Source organism: Prionailurus viverrinus, chromosome A1 (genome assembly GCF_022837055.1).
Source record: "Prionailurus viverrinus isolate Anna chromosome A1, UM_Priviv_1.0, whole genome shotgun sequence".
NCBI classification, from domain to species: Eukaryota; Metazoa; Chordata; class Mammalia; order Carnivora; family Felidae; genus Prionailurus; species Prionailurus viverrinus.
In genome coordinates, this window is record NC_062561.1 from 10,443,634 (window position 1) to 10,466,283 (window position 22,650).

At 41.7% G+C, this 22,650-nt stretch overlaps 1 protein-coding gene across 3 annotated transcripts in view; it reads left to right on the forward strand.

Moving 5' to 3' along the window:
* Window positions 1–19,952, forward strand: part of B3GLCT (beta 3-glucosyltransferase) — a 120,298-nt gene extending 100,346 nt beyond the window's left edge. For 2 of the 3 annotated variants that reach the window (XM_047861812.1, XM_047861830.1), the window contains 2 exons: window positions 5,547–5,751; window positions 17,830–19,952. In XM_047861812.1, coding sequence (XP_047717768.1) covers window positions 5,547–5,751; window positions 17,830–17,997 — 373 coding nt within the window. In that variant the 3' untranslated portion in view covers window positions 17,998–19,952. The remainder of the gene's footprint in view (window positions 1–5,546; window positions 5,752–17,829) is intronic. The other variant, XM_047861820.1, reaches the window with a different exon arrangement.
* The last annotated feature ends 2,698 nt before the right edge of the window (window positions 19,953–22,650 follow it).

The window sequence follows — 22,650 nt, forward strand, 5'->3', positions numbered from 1 at the left end:
AAAACACCCGAAGCTCTATCCCCAGCCTGCAACTCTCCCCAGACCTCCCAATTCCTACATCCACCCACTGGAGGCCCTGTCCACTGGCATGATTCCCAGGACATGAGACCCAGCACTGCCATCCTGACCTTGCCTCTGACCCTGGCCCCTGCTTTAGTGTTTTCCCAGTGGTGTTCCCTCAGGGAAGACGTGGCCTGTGTGAGTTCCTGCCCCAGAGACCTCTGAGTCTGCTTTGCCCTTTCTCTTCCTCGTTCCCCAGGACTTTGCAGCCGACCCGGTCACCAAGTCGTGTCAGTTCTGTCTCCTAAATATCACTTCTGTCTCCACCTCCCCAGTTCTGATCTAGGTCACACCATCTCTCACGTGCATGCTCCTGCCATGGCTCCCCATCTCCTCCACTCCTTGCTGTCGACCACCCTGTAGCCACAGAGACCTTTCTACAACCACATCTGATCCTGGTGCCCTCCTGCTCAGAGGCTTTCACGCACTTCTCTGGCTTTTATTCTTCCCCAAGAGCGCGAGCCCTTCCCTACTTTTGGCATCTAAGACTAGGAGACGGTCATTCAGATTCCGACAGGAGTCAGGCTGGTCTGGGATTAGGCCTCGTTTTAATCACCTTCAGTTTTCTGGGTCCACAGCCTCCGTGGGTGCTGCTGAGGCCACTGACTTGGGGCTAATGTCTCTAGCTGGTCTTTTCTCCCCGCCTCCTGCCCCCCAGCTTGCCACCTGTCTGGGAAGGATTCCTCTCTCTAGAAATGAGTTCATCTGCGCTTCATACCCCCCATCTCTGCAACAATGCCATAGGTTATTGTGATTTTAATTTTATTTGGATTTTTTTTTCATTACCATGAGAATGAAAGTCTTTGCGCTCCTTTATAACCTCCTGTGACCTTTAGGATGAAGTCGAAATTCCTGGTCAAGACTTACCTGGCCTCTCATGATCTTGGCAGATGCTGTTTTACTGTTCTAGGCTTCTTCACCTGCACTGTCATCTTAAAGAATTCCTGGACTTATTTCAAGTCCTCAGAGGCCTTTTTTCTTTCCTCTTCCCCCAGACTGGCGTCTGCTGGTCTCCACACAGCACTGTTTCCCCTCCCCAGCTTTCTGTCTTTGTCACCCGGCTCATCCTTCTCATTTCTTTGGACATGATACAGCTATAATTTATTCCTGGAAGCCTTTGGCCTAGTCTGGCCTCTCAAATCTGGGTTTGATGCCTTTCAAATGTACTTTCATAGCATATTATGCAACCCATTATCATTTAATTGCCTATTTACCTTTCTGTTTTCCACCTAAATGATGAATTATTTGAAGGCAGCACCTGTGTCTCATTTCTCATTATATCTTTACTTCCTAGCAGAGGGACTCATTTTTTACAAGGTACAGTGAATAAATGAGTAAACAAATGCATGAACACTGAGCCTTGATCTTTATATAACTAACGACTGGTATAATACTCTGTTTCTAATGGTACTTTTACAAAGATACAGAAGCATTCATCACAAGACTGTCTCGTATCGACCTGTGAAAAAAGCTGCAGACAGAATGTTAAATGATTTCTCAGTAGACTTTCTGATGATCGAGCTTAAGAACCAACATGATTTTTCTTAAATAGCAAGTCAGGATCAGTTAAGGGCTTGAAACACCAACGAATGGATCATAGTCGTCATTTAAAAACAGTGTACTGTAAAATGGAATAGAATAAAATTGAAATATCATAGTCTATCACACGCGGTAAGGGCAGGTATTGTCTTGTGAAATTTTGGTTTTCGTTTTGTGCACACACGACACACATAAATGGTTGTAGTATGAAAAACATTTCTTGTTTTCTCACTGGTTTACAGTCAGTCAGTCAGTGAAAACCCTTGCCTTCAACTGTCTCTGTTAAGCCCCACAAAGCAGAGCTGAATCAGGAGTGTGGACTCCAGTGATTGGTGTGGAGGTATTGTGTATTTGCAAAATGAGACCTTTGCCCTCTTTGAATCCAAGTGTCTGGTTTTCACTTTGTGGCTTCCTCCTTGAACATTCAGGTATCTGGAGACAGTTTATTCAATAAGCAACCATTTTCTTTTCTGAAATACTTACCTCTGTTCGGGTAGGAAGCTGTGATCAGGATGTCACCATTCTCTTTGGCAGCCATACTGGAAAGGGGCTGAGGGCCAGTGTTACCCCGAGATAGCCCTGACCCGTCCGTCTGCTAGAAGAGCAGGAGGGGCGGGCACGTTTCTGATGCACTTTTATCTTCTGTATGTGCTCTTGATTTGCGCGCACGGCCTTCTGCAAGCCCCTGCCTCCCATTTCAGTTTTCCTTATGCTTAAAATTAGTATGCTCTATATGAAAAGAAATCACATCTCTTTAATATTTAAAAGTTGGAGGATAGAGCAGATATACCATGATATGTTTGGTAGTTTTCCATTTTGGGGGGCACCTTCTTTTTGAAATAACCCATCAGCATGCTAATAAACAAGTGTAATTAAGGACTCCTGTGTACTTAGTTTATGTGACTAATTAATGTAAGACTGTTCTGTGTGAGTAGGGAAAAATATAAAAAAAAAATACTAATCCAGATTTTTCAGAGAGTAGGCCAGGAAAAAAGAGTGGGCTTCCCTTTTCTTTCTCGTTCTACTAGATGCTGGCAAAAGAAAAAAATAAAGTGTTTTGACTTAAATTGGGTTTAAGATAAACACGATTATAGCTAGGATTGGGATACAAGTACAGTTGGCTTTTAAACAACATGGATTTGAATTGGGCATGTTCACTTGTATGTGATTTTTTTTCCCAATACAGTACAGTGCTATAAATGTATTTTCTCTTCCTTATGATTTTTTTTTCTTAATGTTTTATTTATTTTTGAGACAGAGAGAGACCGAGCACGAGCAGGGGAGGGGCACAGAGAGAGAGGGAGACACAGAATCTGAAGCAGGCTCCAGGCTCTGAGGGGCTCGACGTGGGGCTCGAACTCACGAACCGTGAGATCGTGACCTGAGCCGAAGTCAGAGGCCCAACCTACTGAGCCACCCAGGCACCCCGTTATGATTTTCTTAATGACATTTTCTTTTTCATAGCTTACTTTGTTGTAAGAAAACAATGTATAATACATATAACATACACTGTGTTTATTGTTCATGTTATCAGGAAGGCTTCTGGTCAACACTAGGCTATTAGTAGGTAACTTTTTGGGGGAGTCAAAAGTTATCATCAGAGTTTAACCTGGACATGGGACTGGCCCCCAAACACTGCATTGTTCAAAGTCAAGTGCAGTTTACTTAGGAAATTCCCTTTGACATAGCATCAGATAGATGTTTTAAGGGAAGTGTTTGTTTATAGCTGATGCATGTTCCCTCACATAGACCCTTTTCCTGGGGTCAGGTAGGTGAGCGGGAGATTGACTCAGCATGTAGATGCTACCCCAGTCACTGGGGGGCACTGGACTCTGAGAGAAAGAGGACTTCTGGTGAGTTTTTATATGTACAGTTTTCCTTTTGGTACAGTTCACAAGAACTGTGTTTCTTCTTCTTTTTGTTTCTTAAGTTTATTTATTTTGAGAGAAAGAGAGCAGGGGAGGGGCAGAAAGGGAGGGAACTAGAGAGAATCCCAAGCAGGCTCTGCACTGTCAGCACAGTGCAGAGCCCCATGTGGGGCTCCGACTCACAAACTTGTGAGATCGTGACCCGAGCTGAAATCAAGAGTCTGACGCTTACCTGACTGAGCCCCAGAACTGCGTTTCTTCTTCTTTTTAAATGTTTAATCATTTTTGAGAGGGAGAGACAGAGCATGAGCAGGGGAGGGGCAGAGAGAGAGAGAGACAGACAGACACAGAATCCGAAGCAGGTTCCAGGCTCTGAGCTGTCAGCACAGAGCCTGACGCGGGGCTCAAACTCACAAACCATGAGATCGTGACCTGAGCCCTAGTTGGACATTTAACCGACTGAGCCCCACAGGCGCCCCCAGAACTGTTTCTTCTAGTTGTGTAGTCCGATTTCCTTGTATCGTCTTCATTAAAGAGCTGCTTTTTCCTCTTGTCTGGTCTTGTCTCATCGTGCCTTCTGGCCTCTTCACCGGGGCAGAGAGAATGTCCTGTGTGCCGTTGCATTGCCAGCACATGGTCACTGGTGTTAAGCTACATTGGACTGAGCCCAGCTGAGTTTCGCATCAGGGATTGTATTCAAGGTCTTTGTCCTGTTTTCCTTCCTACTAGACTGGTCCACAGAGCTCCCCCCTCCCTGGGAAAAAGGTCTTTGTAAAGGCAGCTTCGTTCCCACTTGTTTGACGCGTCCGATTTTGCTGAATGCTTAACTGTGTGTGACGCCCTGTATTAGGGCTCTGGGAATATATGGGTAAGTTTGAGACAGTTTTGCCTTCAAGGAAGTCATTGCCTATTGGAAATGAATTTGTGAACCATATTAGCCCCTTCAGCCCTATCAGCTATTGGATTATTCATCATATGAGAAGATTCATTACTACTGTAGGACCAGGTGGTCCTATATTTGGGGACCAATCTATATTTTAAAAAGAGGAGGATTTATTGCAGGAACTTGTTACAGATGTGCTGGAAAGGGCTGGAAAGGGCTGGAGGGAGAAAACAGAGCAGGTGGCCTTACCTAGAGCTTGATAACTACAGAAAGCTGCTACTGCCCCAAAGGCTAGAGGAATAAAGCAAAGGCCGTGTTCTGGAGCCTGTTCTTGAGGGGTGCTGTGGCCGGTCCTGCTGTTGGGTCACAACACTACATCTAAGCCAGTCCCGGGCCTGGCCCCCCGCTGTTGCTGTGGGACCACAATCACCACTCTGCTGCCCTGGGCCTGCTCTGCTGGAGCCTGTAGCTGCCAACCAACACCTGCGTCTGTCACAAGGCTGGCCGGAGCCAGAAGCAGATGCCCCTTGCTCCCCCACACCCCCTTAGGATTGTGCCCCTCGTTGTCAGGTTGGAGCCGGGTCTTAGATGGCAAGGGAAACTGGAAAATGTTGTTTTACAGTTTCTAGCCTTACGCAACATCTGAGGAGGGCACAGAAAGGCAGGACTGGGCATGAGTTCCACTGGAAAGCACCCAACGTACCAGGTCAAGTAGCATCCTAGCACTATTTGGGGCAAATCTCTCTCTCTCTCTCTCTCTCTTTGTTCTTTCTCTTTCTCAAAATCACCTTAAGGATGCTTCTGCAGACTTGGAATCATTTGGACAATGCATGGTTGTTCCAGGTAGATTTGATATTATTGTCAGTCAGCACCTGTACGAGTAAGGTGCTTGGGCCCATCTACTTGCTGGGAATGTTGGTGGATTTTGTTACTGATCTCACTGAGAGTGTTCCAACTAAAGGACTACTCTAATTTCCAATGGCATATTAAGAAAAAAGCATTGTATAGTGTTCGTTTTCAAGAAATCTATAAAGACATACAGTTGCCTATTAGATAGGTAAACACCTCTTCAAAGTAAAATTTCCTTTCGTAGAAAGCACCAAACATTTCCCCCAGAACAACTATTAGATATAAAACACTGCTGAGGTCTGTGTCTTTTTAAGAGTGTGGCCTCTCAACTATATTTCTTTATTTAGATTAACGGTCTCCAGGAGCTGCTCTAACCCCTTTCTCTGTCTGCTCTGGCTTCCCACTAGAATGGTCTTCAGCAGAGAAGCAATCAGGAGACTTCTCGCCAGTAAGTGTCGCTGCTACAGCAATGATGCCCCCGATGATATGGTCCTGGGAATGTGCTTTAGTGGGTTGGGAATCCCTGTGACACACAGCCCTCTCTTCCATCAGGTGAGAACAACATTTTTATTTCTACCTCAGAGGGAGAGAGGGGGATTTTCTTCTCACTTAAGGATCCTACTTCATTCCCTTCCTATATTCTTTTGGAGACAGTCTTAAGAACTGTGGGTGGGCTCCGGATCTCTTTGTCCAGAGGGTTGATGCTGTTCCATCTATGGCAGGAAAATGGAAAACAGAAAGCTCTGGAAAACAGACTGGTGTTTGACCAGTGTCCTTGAATATAGAACGAGGGAAAAGCTACTCTTTTCTCCCCCTCTGTTTTTGAGTTAAAACATTGGTGGCATTTAAAATTATTAAATGCTATCTAGAAATACGCACGGACGGCCTAATATTTCTGCTGTGTGTATGCCACCAAGTGAATGTAAATCTGTCCTGTCCTCAGGTTTTACACTGTCCACCGGCTGCTTTTTTATTGGGCTTTCTCCTTTCATTGCTATTAAGCTGAGTGGCTAAACTCTGTTACACTTCCGCATAGTATCTCAATAAGCGTATATACTGGGGGTATATATTTTTGTTGTCTGTGACGGATGTTTGCCAAGGATAGTTGGTGCTATAGTGGCTTCACCATACTGCAATTTGGGTTGGGAGAAGGGAATCTGCATTATGTTTGGTAGTTTTTTTTGTTTTTTGTTTTTTGTTTTTTGTTTTTTGCAGGAATCAGGTCAGCGAATGTGCTGATGGTGTAATAATACAAATGTTGTCATGTTTAGTAACCAGTAGCAAATGCTATCATAGCAATTTAGAAAATTGAACATGACAGAAATAGCACTATAGGAAATAACTTGAACAAGGCAAAGAAAATGTTTGCATTATCAAGAAAGGCAGAATCCATTTTGGCATCCTTGAGGACCGCAACGGAGAATAGAAATAGACCTTTCGTAATAAGAAATGTATGAGAAATCTCTTTCTTGGTACCAGTCAGTACTTCTCCATCTTTTAAAACCTTGAGAGCCCTTACCCATTTTAAGCCTATGTGTTGTGTTATGGGGTGACTTAGAGAAGCAAATTATTTTCTCTTGCTCTTTCTCTCACCCCGTGTCATAGTGTTTCACTTCTAGAAAAGGAAGGGTAATTAAAACTGTTGGTTTAAGGAGAATAATTTGTCACTGTTAATAGGACAGTCTTGCGTCTTTATAGCACCAAGGGAAGAATATGCTAGTAAAGAAAATGATAAAGAGAAAAGAAAGAAGGAAAATAATCCTTAAGCAAAAAATCCTTTGAAGATACTTAAAAATTAAAAAATTGTCATTTCCCAGACTTTAGGACTCTTGATTTCTCTAATCCACATAATAAATGGTAAATCTTTCCAAAATTGTAAAATATGCTTAAAGCCTATCCTCCCCAACAGATACCACTATATCTTCTAATTCTTAAGCCTCTTTTAGAGAGTTTGCTATGATTTGGAGATTATTTCACGTTTATGATGCTTGAATACTGATCCAAACAGTGCATTGGTTCATACTGAGAAACACATATGAGGCACAGAGGTAAAAATCTAAGATTCCTGATGAGTTAGAGATAGAGTGGGCTTTAGGAAAATAGTCTCAGAGACAAAGTAGCCTGGGCCACTCTCCTTCTCTTTTTAGTCAGTTTATTGTGAAATCATAGGCTTAGAAGGGGGCTTCAAGGAATATGTAGTATACCCTTTTATTAAAAACAAAGGGTCTAGAGCATATGGTTTTCTGTTCTTCTAAAATTATATGCCACCAATGGGTATGGCAGCATGCAGTGGCCAGCCAGTGAAACCTCTGTGCAAAATTGTCAAAATACTCATTTCAGGACTCTGGAAATCAAACAAACAAAAGCAGTGGGAAGCATTCTTTCCTGAAAAATTGCGATGGTTTCAGTAAGACCAAGGGAATATGAGGCCTTCTGAGGCCTTTCTGCCTGAAGACCCCTCAGCCTCCACCTCCCCATGCACCCCACCTTGGTTGGAGAGAGCAAGAACAGTTTGACCAGTATGGGCCTAGCTGGAAAAAAACAGCAGCTTTGCTGTCAGAGGGGGTGGACTTGGTTTGGGGAGGGAGAGATATTAAAGGTTAGAGCAAAGTCAACAGAAAAACAGCAGAAAAAATTAGTTATATTGGAAAGATCAGCTGATTTGGTAAACCTTTAGCTAGGTTGCCCAAGAGAAAAAGAAGACAGAGATTACCAAAAGGAATTAAAGAGGGGACATCATTACAAGCCCTACCAAAATTGTGCCAACAAGTTAGACAATTTGAGTGAAAGGGGAGAAATTTCTAGAATCACACTCATTAGCCAAACTGGCTTAAAAAGAAACAGAGAAAGTATTTGAACCTACATACATTGATGGAATTAAAGGAGTGAGAATACTTTCTGATTCATTTTATGAGGCCAATATTAACCTAGTATGTCAAAGATGCATATTGTTATCCTTCGAGCAAGCACTTAGAAGATCACTCCAAAAATAAACAAAGGGATTAAAATGGTATATCACAAAAAGAAATGGCAAGCCAATATTATTCTGGAGCATAGACAGAAAAATCCTTAACAAAATATTAGCAAACTGAATCCGGCAATATATAAATGGGATTATATGCCATGCCCCAGTGGGATTTACCACAGGAATGCAAGCTTGGTTTACCATCCAAAATCAATTATTTTTACATACCATATGAATAGAATAATGAATAAAAGCCACATGATCCTCTGATTAGACACTCAAAAATATTTGACAAAATCTAACACCCCTTCATGATTAAATACATTGCAATCCAAGCCTATCTCAAAAAACAAGAAAAATCCCGAATACAAAAATCTAACAGGACACCTAAAGGAAATAGAAGTAGAACAACAAAGACATCCCAAACCCAGCAGAAGAAGAGAAATAATAAAGATCAGAGCAGAAATAAACAATATAGAATCTAAAAAACAACTGTAGAGCAGATCAATGAAACCAAGAGTTGGTTTTTTGAAAAAATAAACAAAATTGATAAACCTCTAGCCAGGCTTCTCAAAAAGAAAAAGGAGATGACCCAAATAGATAAAATCATGACTGAAAATGGAATTATTACAACGAATCCCTCATAAATACAAGCAATTATTAGGGAATACTATGAAAAACTATATGTCAACAAACTGGACAACCTGGAAGAAATGGACAAATTCCTAAGCACCCACACACTTCCAAACCTCAAACAGGAAGAAATAGAAAATTTGAACAGACCCATACCCAGCGAACAAATTGAATCGGTTATCAAAAATCTCCCAACGAATAAGAGTCCAGGACCAGATGGCTTCCCTGGGGAATTCTACCAGACATTTAAAGCAGAGATAATACCTATCCTTCTCAAGCTGTTCCAAAAAATAGAAAGGGAAGGAAAACTTCCAGACTCATTCTATGAAGCCAGCATTACTTTGATTCCCAAACCAGACAGAGACCCAGCAAAGAAAGAGAACTACAGGCCAATATCCCTGATGAATATGGATGCAAAAATTCTCAACAAGATACTAGCAAATCGAATTCAACAGCATGTAAAAAGAATTATTCACCATGATCAAGTGGGATTCATTCCTGGGCTGCAGGGCTGGTTCAATATTCGTAAATCGATCAATGTGATACATCACATTAATAAAAGAAAAGATAAGGACCATGTGATCCTGTCAATCGATGCAGAAAAAGCATTTGACAGAATTCAGCATCCTTTCTTAAGAAAAACCCTCGAGAAAGTCGGGATAGAAGGAATGTACTTAAACATCATAAAAGCCATTTATGAAAAGCCCACAGCTAATATCATCCTCAATGGGGAAAAACTGAGAGCTTTCCCCCTGAGGTCAGGAATACTACAGGGGTGTCCACTCTCACCGCTGTTGTTTAACATAGTGTTGGAAGTGCCAGCATCAGCAATCAGACAACACAAGGCAATCAAAGGCATCCAAATTGGCAAAGATGAAGTGAAGCTTTCACTTTTTGCAGATGACATGATATGATACATGGAAAACCCGATGGACTCCACCAAAAGTCTGCTAGAACTGATACATGAATTCAGCAAAGTCACAGGATACAAAATTAATGTACAGAAATCAGCTGCATTCTTATACACTAAGAATGAAGCAACAGAAAGAAAGACAAATAAAGAAACTGATCCCATTCACAATTGCACCAAGAATCATGAAATACCTAGGAATAAACCTAACCAAAGATGTACAAGATCTGTATGCTGAGAACTCTAGGAAGCTTATGAAGGAAACTGAAGAAGATACAAAGAAATGGAAAAACATTCCATGCTCATGGATTGGAAGAATAAATATTGTTAAAATGTCAATAATACCCAAAGCAATCTACACATTCAATGCAATCCCAATCAAAATTGCAGCAGCATTCTTCTCGAAGCTAGAACAAGCAATCCTAAAATTTGTATGGAACCACAAAAGACCCCAAATAGCCAAAGTAATATTGAAGAAGAAGACCAAAGCAGGAGGCATCACAATCCCAGACTGTAGCCTCTACTACAAAGCTGTAATCATCAAGACAGAATGGTATTGGCACAAAAACAGACACATAGACCAATGGAATAGAATAGAGACTCCAGAACTGGACCCACAAAAGTATGGCCAACTCATCTTTGACAAAGCAGGAAAGAATATCCCCAATGGAAAAAAGACAGTCTCCTTAACAAATGGTGCTTAGAGAACTGGACAGCAACATGCAGAAGAATAAAACTAGACCACTTTCTTACACCATTCACAAAAATAAACTCAAAATGGATGAAGGACCTGAATGTGAGACAGGAAACCATCAAAACCCTAGAGGAGAAAGCAGGAAAAGACCTCTCTGACCTCAGCCGCAGCAATTTCTTACTTGACACATCTCCAAAGGCAAGGGAATTAAAAGCAAAAATGAACTATTGGGACCTCATGAAGATAAAAAGCCTCCCCACTGCAAAGGAAACAATCAACAAAACTAAAAGGCAACCAACAGAATGGGAAAAGATATTTGCAGACGACATGTTGGACAAAGGGCTAGTATCCAAAATCTATAAAGAACTCACCAAAATCCACACCCAAAAAACAAATAATCCAGTGAAGAAATGGGCAGAAGACGTGAATAGACACTTTTCCAAAGAAGACATCCAGATGGCCAACAGGCACATGAAAAGATGCTCAATGTCACTCCTCATCAGGGAAATACAAAAAAAACCACACAGATATCACCTCACGCCAGTCAGAGTGGCCAAAATGAACAAATCAGGAGACTATAGATGCTGGAGAGGATGTGGAGAAATGGGAACCCTTTTGCACTGTTGGTGGGAATGCAAATTGGTGCAGCCACTCTGGAAAAGTGTGGAGGTTCCTCAAAAAATTAAAAATAGATCTACCCTAAGACCCAATAATAACACTGCTCGGAATTGACCCAAGGGATACAGGAGTGCTGATGCATAGGGGCACTTGTACCCCAGTGTTTATAGCAGCACTCTCAACAATAGCCAAATTATGGAAAGAGCCTAAATGTCCATCAACTGACGAATGGATAAAGAAATTGTGGTTTATACACACAATGGAATACTACTTGGCAATGAGAAGAATGAAATCTGGCCATTTGCAGTAACGTGGATGGAACTGGAGAGTGTGATGCTAAGTGAAATAAGTCATACAGAGAAAGACAGATACCGTATGTTTTCACTCTTATGTGGATCCTGAGAAACTTAACAGAAGACCATGGCAGAGGGGAAAGGGAAAAAAAAAGTTAGAGAGGGAGGGAGGCAAACAAGAAGAGACTCTTAAAAACTGACAATAGACTGAGGGTTGATGGGGGGTGGGAGGGAGGGGAAAGTGGGTGTAGGGCATTGAGGAGGGCACCTGTTGGGATGAGCACTGGGTGTTGTATGAAAACCAATTTGATAATAAATTTCATATTAAAAAAATAGAAAAGTGAAAAACAAATAGAAGAGAAAGCCTCTCTCAACAAAATAGAAGAGAAAACCTCAATCTGATAAAGTGAATCTATAACGTACCAAAACTGGGAACAAGGCAGGGATGTCTGTCTCACCGCTTTTATTCAGCACTATACTCAGAGGTTCTAACCAGTGCAATAAGGTGCAAAATATACATGTAAAGATACAAATTGGAAGGGAGGAAGTAAAACTGTCTGTATCCATAGACCATATGATCTTGTATGTGGAAAATCCTCCCTATCCACCTGTCCACCAAAGGTGGCGGTGGAGGGCGGAGGCGGGGCCAAACTTCTAGAACCAATAGATGAGTTTAGCAACGTTGCAGGCTACGAGGCCAATGTACAAAAGCAATTGTACCGTTTTGGCAACAAAAAATCCAAAAATGAAGAAAACAATGTCATTCACAATAACATCCAAATGAATAAAAATACTCAGGCATAAACCTTCGAGAAAGTTACATTGTATACTGTACAACAAAATTCTGAGAACAATTAAGATCTAGTTAAGCGAAGAGACAGAGACCATATTTATGGATTGGAAGACTCAATACCACTATGATGGCAATTTACTCTGCTGATGTTTTAATACGTAAAATAGATTTTATTATTTCACCTTACTTAAAATTAACTTATTCTGAATGCCTAAATGAAGCGTTCTGGATCAGAGAGAGATTTTTAGATTAAACGAGTCACAGTATGGGGCGCCTGGGTGGCTCAGTCGGTTAAGTGTCCGACTTCAACTCAGGTCACGATCTCGCGGTCCGTGAGTTCGAGCCCCGCGTCGGGCTCTGGGCTGACAGCTCAGAGCCTGGAGCCTCTTCCCATTCTGTGTCTCCCTCTCTCTCTGCCCCTCCCCCGTTCATGCTCTGTCTCTCTCTGTCTCAAAAATAAATAAACGTTAAAAAAAATTAAAAAAAAAATAAACAAGTCACAGTAAATAAGAGCCTATCTTGTGTCCACCCCCACCCCACCTCCACTGCCTCTTCGACCTAGTTTTACCTCCAGGGCACTGCGCTAAGGGCCAGCTCAGTTGTCCCACAGGAGTGGCCCGATACCCCACGGGCAGGTGACAAAGAAAAATTGTTTTCTCTGCTTCTAAAGAGGAACCCTTCCTTTACGTCAGCATTTTGGTGTGCAAATACCTCATTTGTCCTTGAAATGTAAATGTATCCCGGAGTGAAAGTGTACAGGTTTTCCTGGCACTTCGGGGCTTACCCTCTAGACCTAGTTCAGGGATATAACCGTTGGCCTTCTCAAGAGATAAGGGAAGTTTTGGGGCGCCTGGGTGGCTCAGTCGGTTGAGCGTCCGACTTCCGCTCAGGTCATGATCTCACAGTTCGTGGGTTTGAGCCCCGCGTCGGGCTCTGTGCTGACAGCTCGGAGCCTGGAGCCTGTTTCGGATTCTGTGTCTCCTATCTCTCTCTGCCCCTCCCCTGTTCATGCTCTATCTCTGTCTCAAAAATAAAAAATAAACAGTAAAAAAAAAATTAAAAAAGAAGAGATAAGGGAAGTTTTACTTTCTTTGGGATCAGAGCAATTGACTAGACAAATGGACTGTGAGATGTTTCTTGGGGGTTAATAAGGGTTTTTTTACAGGAGCACAGAAATTCAGGGAAATTTTATTGCCCCACATTTCCCAAATTCATCTATAAATTCAGTGTGATCCATATCAAAATCATAGCAGTCTTCTTTTGTAAAAAATTGACAAGCTGATCCTAAAATGTGTATGGAAATACAGAACAATTCTTAAGGAGATCAAAATTGGAGAATTTACCCTTCAACGATTTCATAACTCACTATAAAGCTATGATAATCAACACAAGGTGCAAGTAGTATATTTTATATATAATTATATATAATATATATATATAAATATCAATGAAATATATATATAAAAATATCAATGAAATATATATATATGTACATATATATAAAATATATCAAAGAACAGGATAGAGATTCTAGAAATAAACCCTCTCATTTATGGTAAACTAATTTTTCACAAAGATGCCCAGGCACTTCAGTGGGGATGTGGAACCGGTCGTGCTGGACCAATTATATATTTCCACCCACGAAAAATGAACTTGGAACGTTCCCTCATACCTCACGCAAAAATTAACTCAAAATGTATCATATACAAAATATAAGAGCTAAAACTAAACTGCTGGGGAAAAACGTAGGGGTAATTCTTTGTGACCCTTATTTAGGCAAGGATATATGGCATCGAAAGCATGCTCCACAGAAGGAAAAATTCATAAATTGGACTTTATGAAACTTAAAAAAAAAACCAGCCTTTGCTCTTTAAAAGATATCATGAAGAGAAAGAAAAAAAATCATAACGGAGAGAAATGTTTCTAAATTACGTATCTGGTAAAGGACTTGAATCCAGAATTATATAATCATCTTTTGCAAGTCAACAAGAAAATAAACTACTGAGTTTAAGATGGGCCAGTGGTTGAACAGACATTTCACTAACGAAGATACATGAATGGCTAATAAGCACGTGGAAAGATGCTCAACCTTGTTCGTCATGAGGGAAATGCAGACTAAAATCACATCGCCTAGAATGGCCCTAAGCCGAACGACAACTCTTCCCGGTGTTGGTGGGGCTGTGGAAAAGCTGGACCTCTACTGGGAATATAAAATACACTCATTTTGGAAACGTTTTGGTGGTCTTTAAAAAGTTAAACATATATGTGGTAGGCAATTTTTGACATACAGTCTCACTGGTCCCCTCCTGCTGGCATTCATACGCCGTGTATTCCCCTCTCTGGCGTGTGGGCCCATTGGGTATGGAAAAGGTGATGGGGGGTCTCTTCTGTAATTCGGTTACAAGGGATTGTGACCTCCAACTTTCTTGTAGACTCTCCCTACTTCCTTCTTGGCTTGCAAGTTTTGTTGAAGCAAGCTGCAGGGGGCTGGGCGTGGCAGTGAGGCCCTCAGGTCACTAGTCCAGAAGGAACTGAACGTTACTAGCAACCCCAGAGTGAGCTTGAAGTGGATCTTCTAGTCGAGGCTTCCGATGAGATCGTAGAGCCTGGGCTGGACATCCTGATTACAATCTTGTGACAGACCATGAAGCAGAGGTCCCAGCTAAGCTGTGCCCAGACTCCTGACCCATGAAAGCTGTGTGATAATCACTGTGTGTTGTTTGTGTGGTATATCCACTCAATGTAATATTGCTCATAATAAAAGTAATGAACTATGATACATGCAGCAGTGCTAAGTGAAGGAAGCCAGCCACAAAACATTCGTGGTATATGATTCCACTGATAAGGAATTTCTGGAAAAGGCAGTACTATAAAGAAAAAGCAAATCAGTGGTTTCTTGCGGCTGCCAGTAGGGGTGAGGATTGACTTAAAATGAATGCCAGGGAATTTGGGAGAATGATTGTAGCCTTCTAAAACTGGAGTTGTGGTTGCCTAAATATGGACGTTTACTAAAAATTTTCAAGCTACTGTTACTGTGCGTGAATTGTATATGTAAATCATATGTCAATATAGCCATAAAAATGTGTTGTCTGAAGAAATACAATTTTAATCTCCATTTATTGCTGTTCAGTGTGCTCTAATATTTACAGATTAAATTTTGATTTCACCCCAAGTTTGTCCTTCTTGTGTAGTTTAAGCCATCTCTCTCCCTGTGCACAGCTTCCCATCATGCTCCACGTCTGTTCTTAAGGCCTCCTCCCACACTCCTGGCCCTGACTGTTTGGTACTTCCTTTTGGCATTTTGAGCAACGAGATGTGATTCTCAGAGTCCATCTAGACTTCTTGGTGTTACAGATGCCTCTTTTCGCTTTTCTAGTTTTGTTTTGTTGTTTTTCATAACTGCATTTTCCAGAAATGATTAGCCCATTCTAATAACTTTGTAAGCCAGCCCTTCGCTCGTATCCATGGCCCCTAAGATACAAATGCAATCACTTCTGAAATCTGCATGAATACAGGGAAAGATATTATGGATTAATTTTTTTCCTATGAGATGCATTTGTGTCTCTAACAGTTCATTTTTAAATGTGAAAAACGAGCCAAGAGTTGTTTCCACTGTTTTTCTTTCTTTCTTCTGGGACCATCAACAACTGTGGAGTTATCTGAGAATTGAACTGAGGGTATGTTTTTCCTGAGTTTTCTTCCACGCCAGTAAACTCTCAGAAGGCCTTGCAAGTAAACATCATATATGAATCCCCTCAGCTAATATTCAAAACTTTCTCACCTCTGTTAGACTTTATTCCAGTATGTATATTTTTGTTTTCCCTCTTCCTTTAAAATTTCCTTCTTAGATTTTTAACCCCATGAGCACTTAGAATTTTTAAAGCACAATAAATGGCTGGTATGGAAGTTCTCCCCCTGCATTATTTTGGTTTTTTTTTAACGTTTATTTACTTTTGAGACAGAGAGAGACAGAGCATGAACGGGGGAGGGGCAGATAGAGAGGGAGACACAGAATCGGAAACAGGCTCCAGGCTCTGAGTCATCAGCCCAGAGCCCGACGCGGGGCTCGAACTCATGGACCGTGAGATCGTGACCTGAGCTGAAGTCGGACGCTCAACCGACTGAGCCACCCAGGCGCCCCTCCCCCTTCACATTATTTTGAAGGCTTCTTTGCAGATACTATTGTTTGAACCCTCATGTGAGTGGAATATTTGTGCCATTCCTGGATAAAGCCTCCCAAGGAGGCCAGGGCAGTAAAGGCACTGTTGATGTGCCCAGCCTGTGGCACAACGGAATGAGGACCAGCCGCACTGCCCTGGGAGGACGCTGGACTAGGATCAGAGCCGGGGACCTGCTCTCACCCCCGTTCCATTCCTGGTTTGTCAGGTTACCCTAAGAAAGTTACAATCTCTGTGAGCTCTGTTTTCTCATCTATAAATTGGTGACAAATCCCTGATCATCTCGCAAGGTTGTCTCAAGGGTTGAATGAATGAGATAAAATTTAATGAGGGTATTCTGTAAACCATTTAAGAGAGTTTAAGTATTCATATCAGGCATTTTAAGCGAAATATAATACAATTTTAACCTAGAGAAGACTTGTTTTTAAAATGTATCTTAGGGGCACCTCTGGGTGGCTTGGTTGAGTATCTGACTTTGGCTCAGGTCATGATCTCACAGTCCGTGAGTTGGAGCCCAGCATGAGACTCTCTGCTGTCAGTGCAGAGCCTGCTTCAGATCCTCTGCCCACCCCCCCCACACCCCCGCAGCCTCTACCCCACCCCTCTTGCTGTGCTCTCTCAAAAATAAAAAAATGAAACATTTTAAAAGTGTATCCTATCTGGGTTTAATAAAGCCAAGACTGTTTCAGTATTGATAACCCAGTGAGTGACCGTATAACACAGATGGGCGATATAAATCTGTAAACAAGCCTTGAGAGCAGGTGGATACTTTGTTTAGAGTAAACGAAATAGTATCTGGTTTCAGTTTCCTTCCATAGCTGCTAGGTTACTTCAATCTCAGTCATTCTAGGCTATGTCTGATTCTGCTTAAACATCATTTAAGTTCTAGAGGATATTGTAACGATGACAATGCAAAAAGTTTTTTTGGCTCTCTTGCAAACTGTTTCCAGTTATTCAATGTGTCTCTTCACATTTCTGTAGTCAGACGAGACATCTAGATAGGAAGAGAGCATCGAGATACTTTATCCTTCTCCCTGATTCCCTGATGAGCTCCACATTTTCCTACTCTGAGAGACTTACGCCTAATTACACATCAGGTCAGTGGACAGGCCAGGGGAACCCTGAGAACTCTTCATCCTGCCCTACCACACACACACACACACACCACATATGGCCAGAATTTCTTTCGAGAGGCCTGGGAAATAGCAGTTTTTCTGCCCTTTTTTGCACATTATAATAGTGACTTAAATGACTTACCAAGGAAAGCTTTTTATATTTATCATGGTTGAGGGATCTCCTAGAGGTCTGTGGAACACAGAAGCAAAAAGTGGTGCATTTGGAATATTTAAGTAATCGGAGATACAAAAGCAGGGAGCCTGGAGTCAGAGGGAGGGTGGTGGAAAAGATTTTCTTGCTTGCTTTTAGATTCTCATAGCCAATATCAAATATTGAAGAAAAGCAGTCACTTCATGAATTCAAATGCTATTCTGAAGCAAAATTGTTTTCGGTGCTAAGAGAGCATAAACCTCTGTTTCTCTTCTCGCAGGCCCGGCCCGTGGATTATCCTAGGGACTACCTTTCTCACCAAATTCCCATATCTTTCCATAAACACTGGAACATCGATCCGGTAAAGGTATATTTCACGTGGTTGGCACCCGGTGAGGAAGACAAAGCCAGGCAGGAGACACAGAAAGGCTTTAAGGAAGAGTTATAAAGCGTGCTGGCCTATGAGCACAGTTTGGTTACGAGACCGGAGTGGAGGCTGGCATCGTCCTGCGAGCTGTGACCACATTGCTTCCACGTGCCACATGGCATTGGGAGACTCTGACTTTAGGTGGAAATTATGTATATGGTATTTTTTGAAGGGGGGGGGAAGAAACAGAGTCGTAGGGGAAACAGATTTTTTTTTTTCTGGGAAAAATCACTTGCTTTTTGCATTATGCGGTTATTGTAATATACAGTGATTACTGTGTATTTTTCAAGCTGTGATACAGCAGCTTTATTACTGTCACAGAAAAATAAATGGTACCAGAAGTCTCCTTCCTGTTTTCTCTCTTCATTATAAAGTGTCAGATGGGCATGAGACTGGCAAGACATGACTGTGTGTATATATATATATATATATACACACACACACCCACTCTACAGTGTGTATATATATATAGAATATATATATTCTAGTGTATATATATATATATATATATATAGAAGAGGCAACATCCGTTGACATGGGTATTACCATGATGTGAACTTTTTAACCATATTATTAATGATGAAAATTATTTTCTGGTTATTCAGTAGGAATAATGCTGTATTAAATATTCATCAAACATCATAAAAGTCGAGATACGAAGTCCCCCGTAGTCTATAATCAGGGTTGTTATGTTTTATCTGTTTTTCTGTTGGTGCCTCATAAAAAGAGAATAAGAAGTCTTCTGCTAGAGCTTTCTATTTCTTTCTTTAGAGGTTCATCTCTGTTCTATTTCTCCCCGAAGCCCTATCTTTATGACCTACTTGTAACACAAAAGTGTGCTGGATTCTGCCAGAAAATAGTGTTCTCAATATTTAAAAACAATGTTGTCGGGCTTTATTCAAGTCTGTGAGTTCTGTGGCAGTCTCAGGAAGTGAATTAATTTGTACCTGATGTTTTACTCTTATTTTTCTTTGAATGTTACTTAACGACTCTCTCCTGGCTCATAATAGACCCCCCAGTGTACCGTGAAACCCTAGTGGAAAGGCAGCATGGTGGTTTAGTAATTTCCCTGGGTTCTTACAAAATGAGATTTGAATATAGTATTTTGAAACAGCTCTAGTTTTCAAATCATATCTTTAGTATCTAGTAATTTAACACATTCATTATTAATTTGTAAAAAGTACCCTGTATGTTAACATTTTAATTATGTAATTCAGTTTTTCTGAGGGCGTTTGCATAAAATTTGATTTTGATATGTCTTAAACTAATTTCTGTCTAGTAAAATACTTTCCTCTTTTTAAAAAAAAATTGCTATTCATTAACTTTGTAAGGCTTTTTATGGCCAAGCACAGGGTTTTAAAGCCATACCACTAAAAGTACCCATGTGTGTTTTTTAACAATACATTTTCTTGTAGCTTAGCTTGGGCTCATTTCCAAAATGATGCAATAGTATTTTTTACTGGTTTCCAAATTAGCAAAAACCAGAACTGGTGTGTTTTTGGTGGTGACCGAATGCATTAGATTCATTTTTGTGAAAGTGGATGTGGTGGCCTGTCCAAGGACTGGATTGGGGACGAGCAGATGCTTGAGAAGCACCCCAAGGGTCTATAGATCCTGTCAGACTGGTGGTGACATCAGCATCGTTGTCAGAGCTGGGATTGCTGTCCTTGCTATCGTCACAGTCACCTTCCTGTTATCTGTGATCAGTACCCCCCGGGGAGCCTGGCTGCCTGACCCAGTGGAAAAGAGGCTTTGGTTCTTCCTGCTCTGGCCTCCCAATTGTCATACTCCCAATATGGCACATTCATTTGACAGGATCAAACAGGCGTCTGTACATGAAGATCCACGTCAAGCTTTCAGTGCCTTCTACTGATGCCAGAGTACCTCCTCTGGTACTTGTTGGTGTTTCATTGATTGTGTTTACTTTTTGGAACTATGTCAGCCTAACCACAAATAAAAGATGTTTGCCTCAGTTACTCATTTCTCCAGTGTATCCATTAGTCCGACCTAAAGTGGGAGGGGTAAGGGGAGAAAGAATTAATGCAGCCCGGGGAAAAAGTGGGTGGCTCAGAAAACACAGTTCTCAGGGAGCAAAGTTAATAAAAAGCTATCCTTGTAAGAGAAAGCCATCAGATATTGAAGATCTATTTATACAAAGTCTATGAAACCATTTTCTATCTTCTATAACAAATGGAGATGTTATTTTGGGACGGATTCCCATACAGTTCCTACCTTAAGAAACACATTTTGAATCTGAACTTCCCAGGACAGATACTGTCCTATTCACATCTCTTCTGCCTTTTTCATAGGAATTCACTTCCAGATAGTTCTTTTCATCCTAGGGATGCCAACATCAAGGGATAACTGGAATGCTATTGTTGCTTTTAAGTCACTTCTGATAGAACTAAAGCAAGTTGTCTCTGTAGAATTTTTATATCTTACAGCTAAATCAGAAATTCAGGTGCAAACACACCCTTTATGGAATGTTTGGGAACACAGAACCATAGCACAAAGTGATAACATGCACAGGTACATACGTGTCAGTACTCTCTCAGTTTCCTGGTTGCCGAATACCTTTAGTGTGTCCACATCCATATCCACTAATTGTGTACTTTTCCTCAGAAACTGGCAATACAAGAACGCTAGAAGAATCTTTAGAATGTTTCTGTTGTCTTTCGTTCATCAGCTGTAATTTCTATGGACAAAAATGAATCGATTCATTCAGCAGCTGTTTATTAAACACCTACTACGTGCCAGATGTTCCAGGATGCCCCTTATCTGTCCTCATCACTCTGTCCCCGGGATCTTTGAATGCCTGGCACATTGTTTTATGTTCCCAAGCATTATATAAACTTGTCACCTGTAAACTGTGTCTTCCTCCTATCTGTGGAAAGTGAAGGCTTTGTATCTCATGCTGTCTCACAGCACATGCTTTCCCCTAAAAGGCACTTTCCTAGTGGGAGTAGAGGAGGGTGCAAGGAGAATCAACCTAAAGCAGTAAACAGATGAAGAAACGAGATGATTTCTAATAATGACATGTTTAAAGGCACTAAGAACAGGATACCGTGATAGATCGAGGGGCTACTTTGGATGGGAGTGATCAGAGAGGGCCTGATGAGAAGGCGATGTTTGAGCAAAGATCCAAATGACTAGGAGAGGTCAGAAAGGCAAGGGGTATTCATAGGGTATTCTAGGCAGAGGGAACAGAAAGTGTGAAGGCTCTAAGGTGGGAGCAAGTTTGTCATGTCTAAAAAAAGAAAGCAAGCCTGCGTGACTGTTGCTTGGCTGTCATTGTTATTAGACATCCAGATGACGTCCGATAAATAGTTGACGTTCGCGAGTCTGGAACTCAACAGAGGAGTCGGGACTGGAGATTCCGGTGCTCATCAGCATGTGAAAAGTTTTGAAAAACACAAGACTACACAGACTCATCTAGGGAGAGAATGTAGGAAGAGAAGAGAGCAGGGTCAGCCTGAGCAGGACAGTCAAGGTGGGAGGGACGCCAATGACGTGTAATGGAGGCCAAGAGCATTTCAAGAAGCAGGTGTCACATCCAAGAGGGCCATTAGGAGAGGATGGAGACATCTGTGGGATTCAACAGCATAGACGTGACCTTGATGAGACCACTCCCAGTGAATGCTGCAGCATGGGGGAAGATACAGAGATTGCAGAGAGCAATTATGAACAATTTTTTTTTTTTTGGCCTACAGTTAATTCTTTTTATGAGTTAAAGACAAGGGGAAGTAGCTTAAGGTTGGGGGGACGTGGAGACTAGGGAGTTTGCATTTTAAGAGAAGAAGATTCCAGGGAATGTCCACGTGTGATGAGAACGGTCACATGGACAGTGAGATTAGTAAGATGACTGCATTGGAAGTTCTGGGGAAGCAGGATGGAATCCGGAGCTCCGTGGGAGGGTCTAATTTGACAGGAGGATCTGCTGTCACACAGGAGCGAAGGGTAGGCACAGGGAAAGAGTTTTCGATTTGCTGACATGAAAACGTGAGTGCTTGAATCTGATCACTTCTGTTGGGTGGGAGGCAGTATCCTGCTGAGAGCGTTTGACTTTTTGCGTATGTTTGTTCTCTGGGAGAACGGTGGTGTGAACGACAGCAACCTGCCAACCACCTACATAGAGCTTAGTCTGCTTGGCGCTCTTCTAAGTGTTTCACACATCGACTTATTTCATCCTTACAACATCTCTTTGAAGTAAGTGCTGCTGTTTTCCCCAGCTTACACTTGGGGTGACTGAGGCACAGAGAGATTAAGTGACCCTCTCAAAGTCACACGGCTAGTAAGTGGCGCAGCTGGGCATTGAGCCCAGACGTTTTGGTTCCAGAGTCTAGTCATTGAATACCTGAGCTCTTTCACCTCTACCAAGAAGAGCATGGAAGACCAGCACAGATAAAGATGACCAAGAACCCAAGAGTTAGTCATAAGTATCCCCTATACCAGAGAGATTAAAGGCAAATATGCTTATGTATCAGATAAATTATAGAAGCAATCTATGTTGGGAGGGTAAAAGATGAAGAAGCCGGCTACGTGAGAATGAGTTTCAAGTTCTTGTACCAGCACTTTGGACAGCAATCCGTCTGGTAAGGGCGAGGTACTCGTGCACCATGACTCAGTTCTACTCGGAGGCATATACCCTAGTAAACCTCTTACACCCGTGTACCA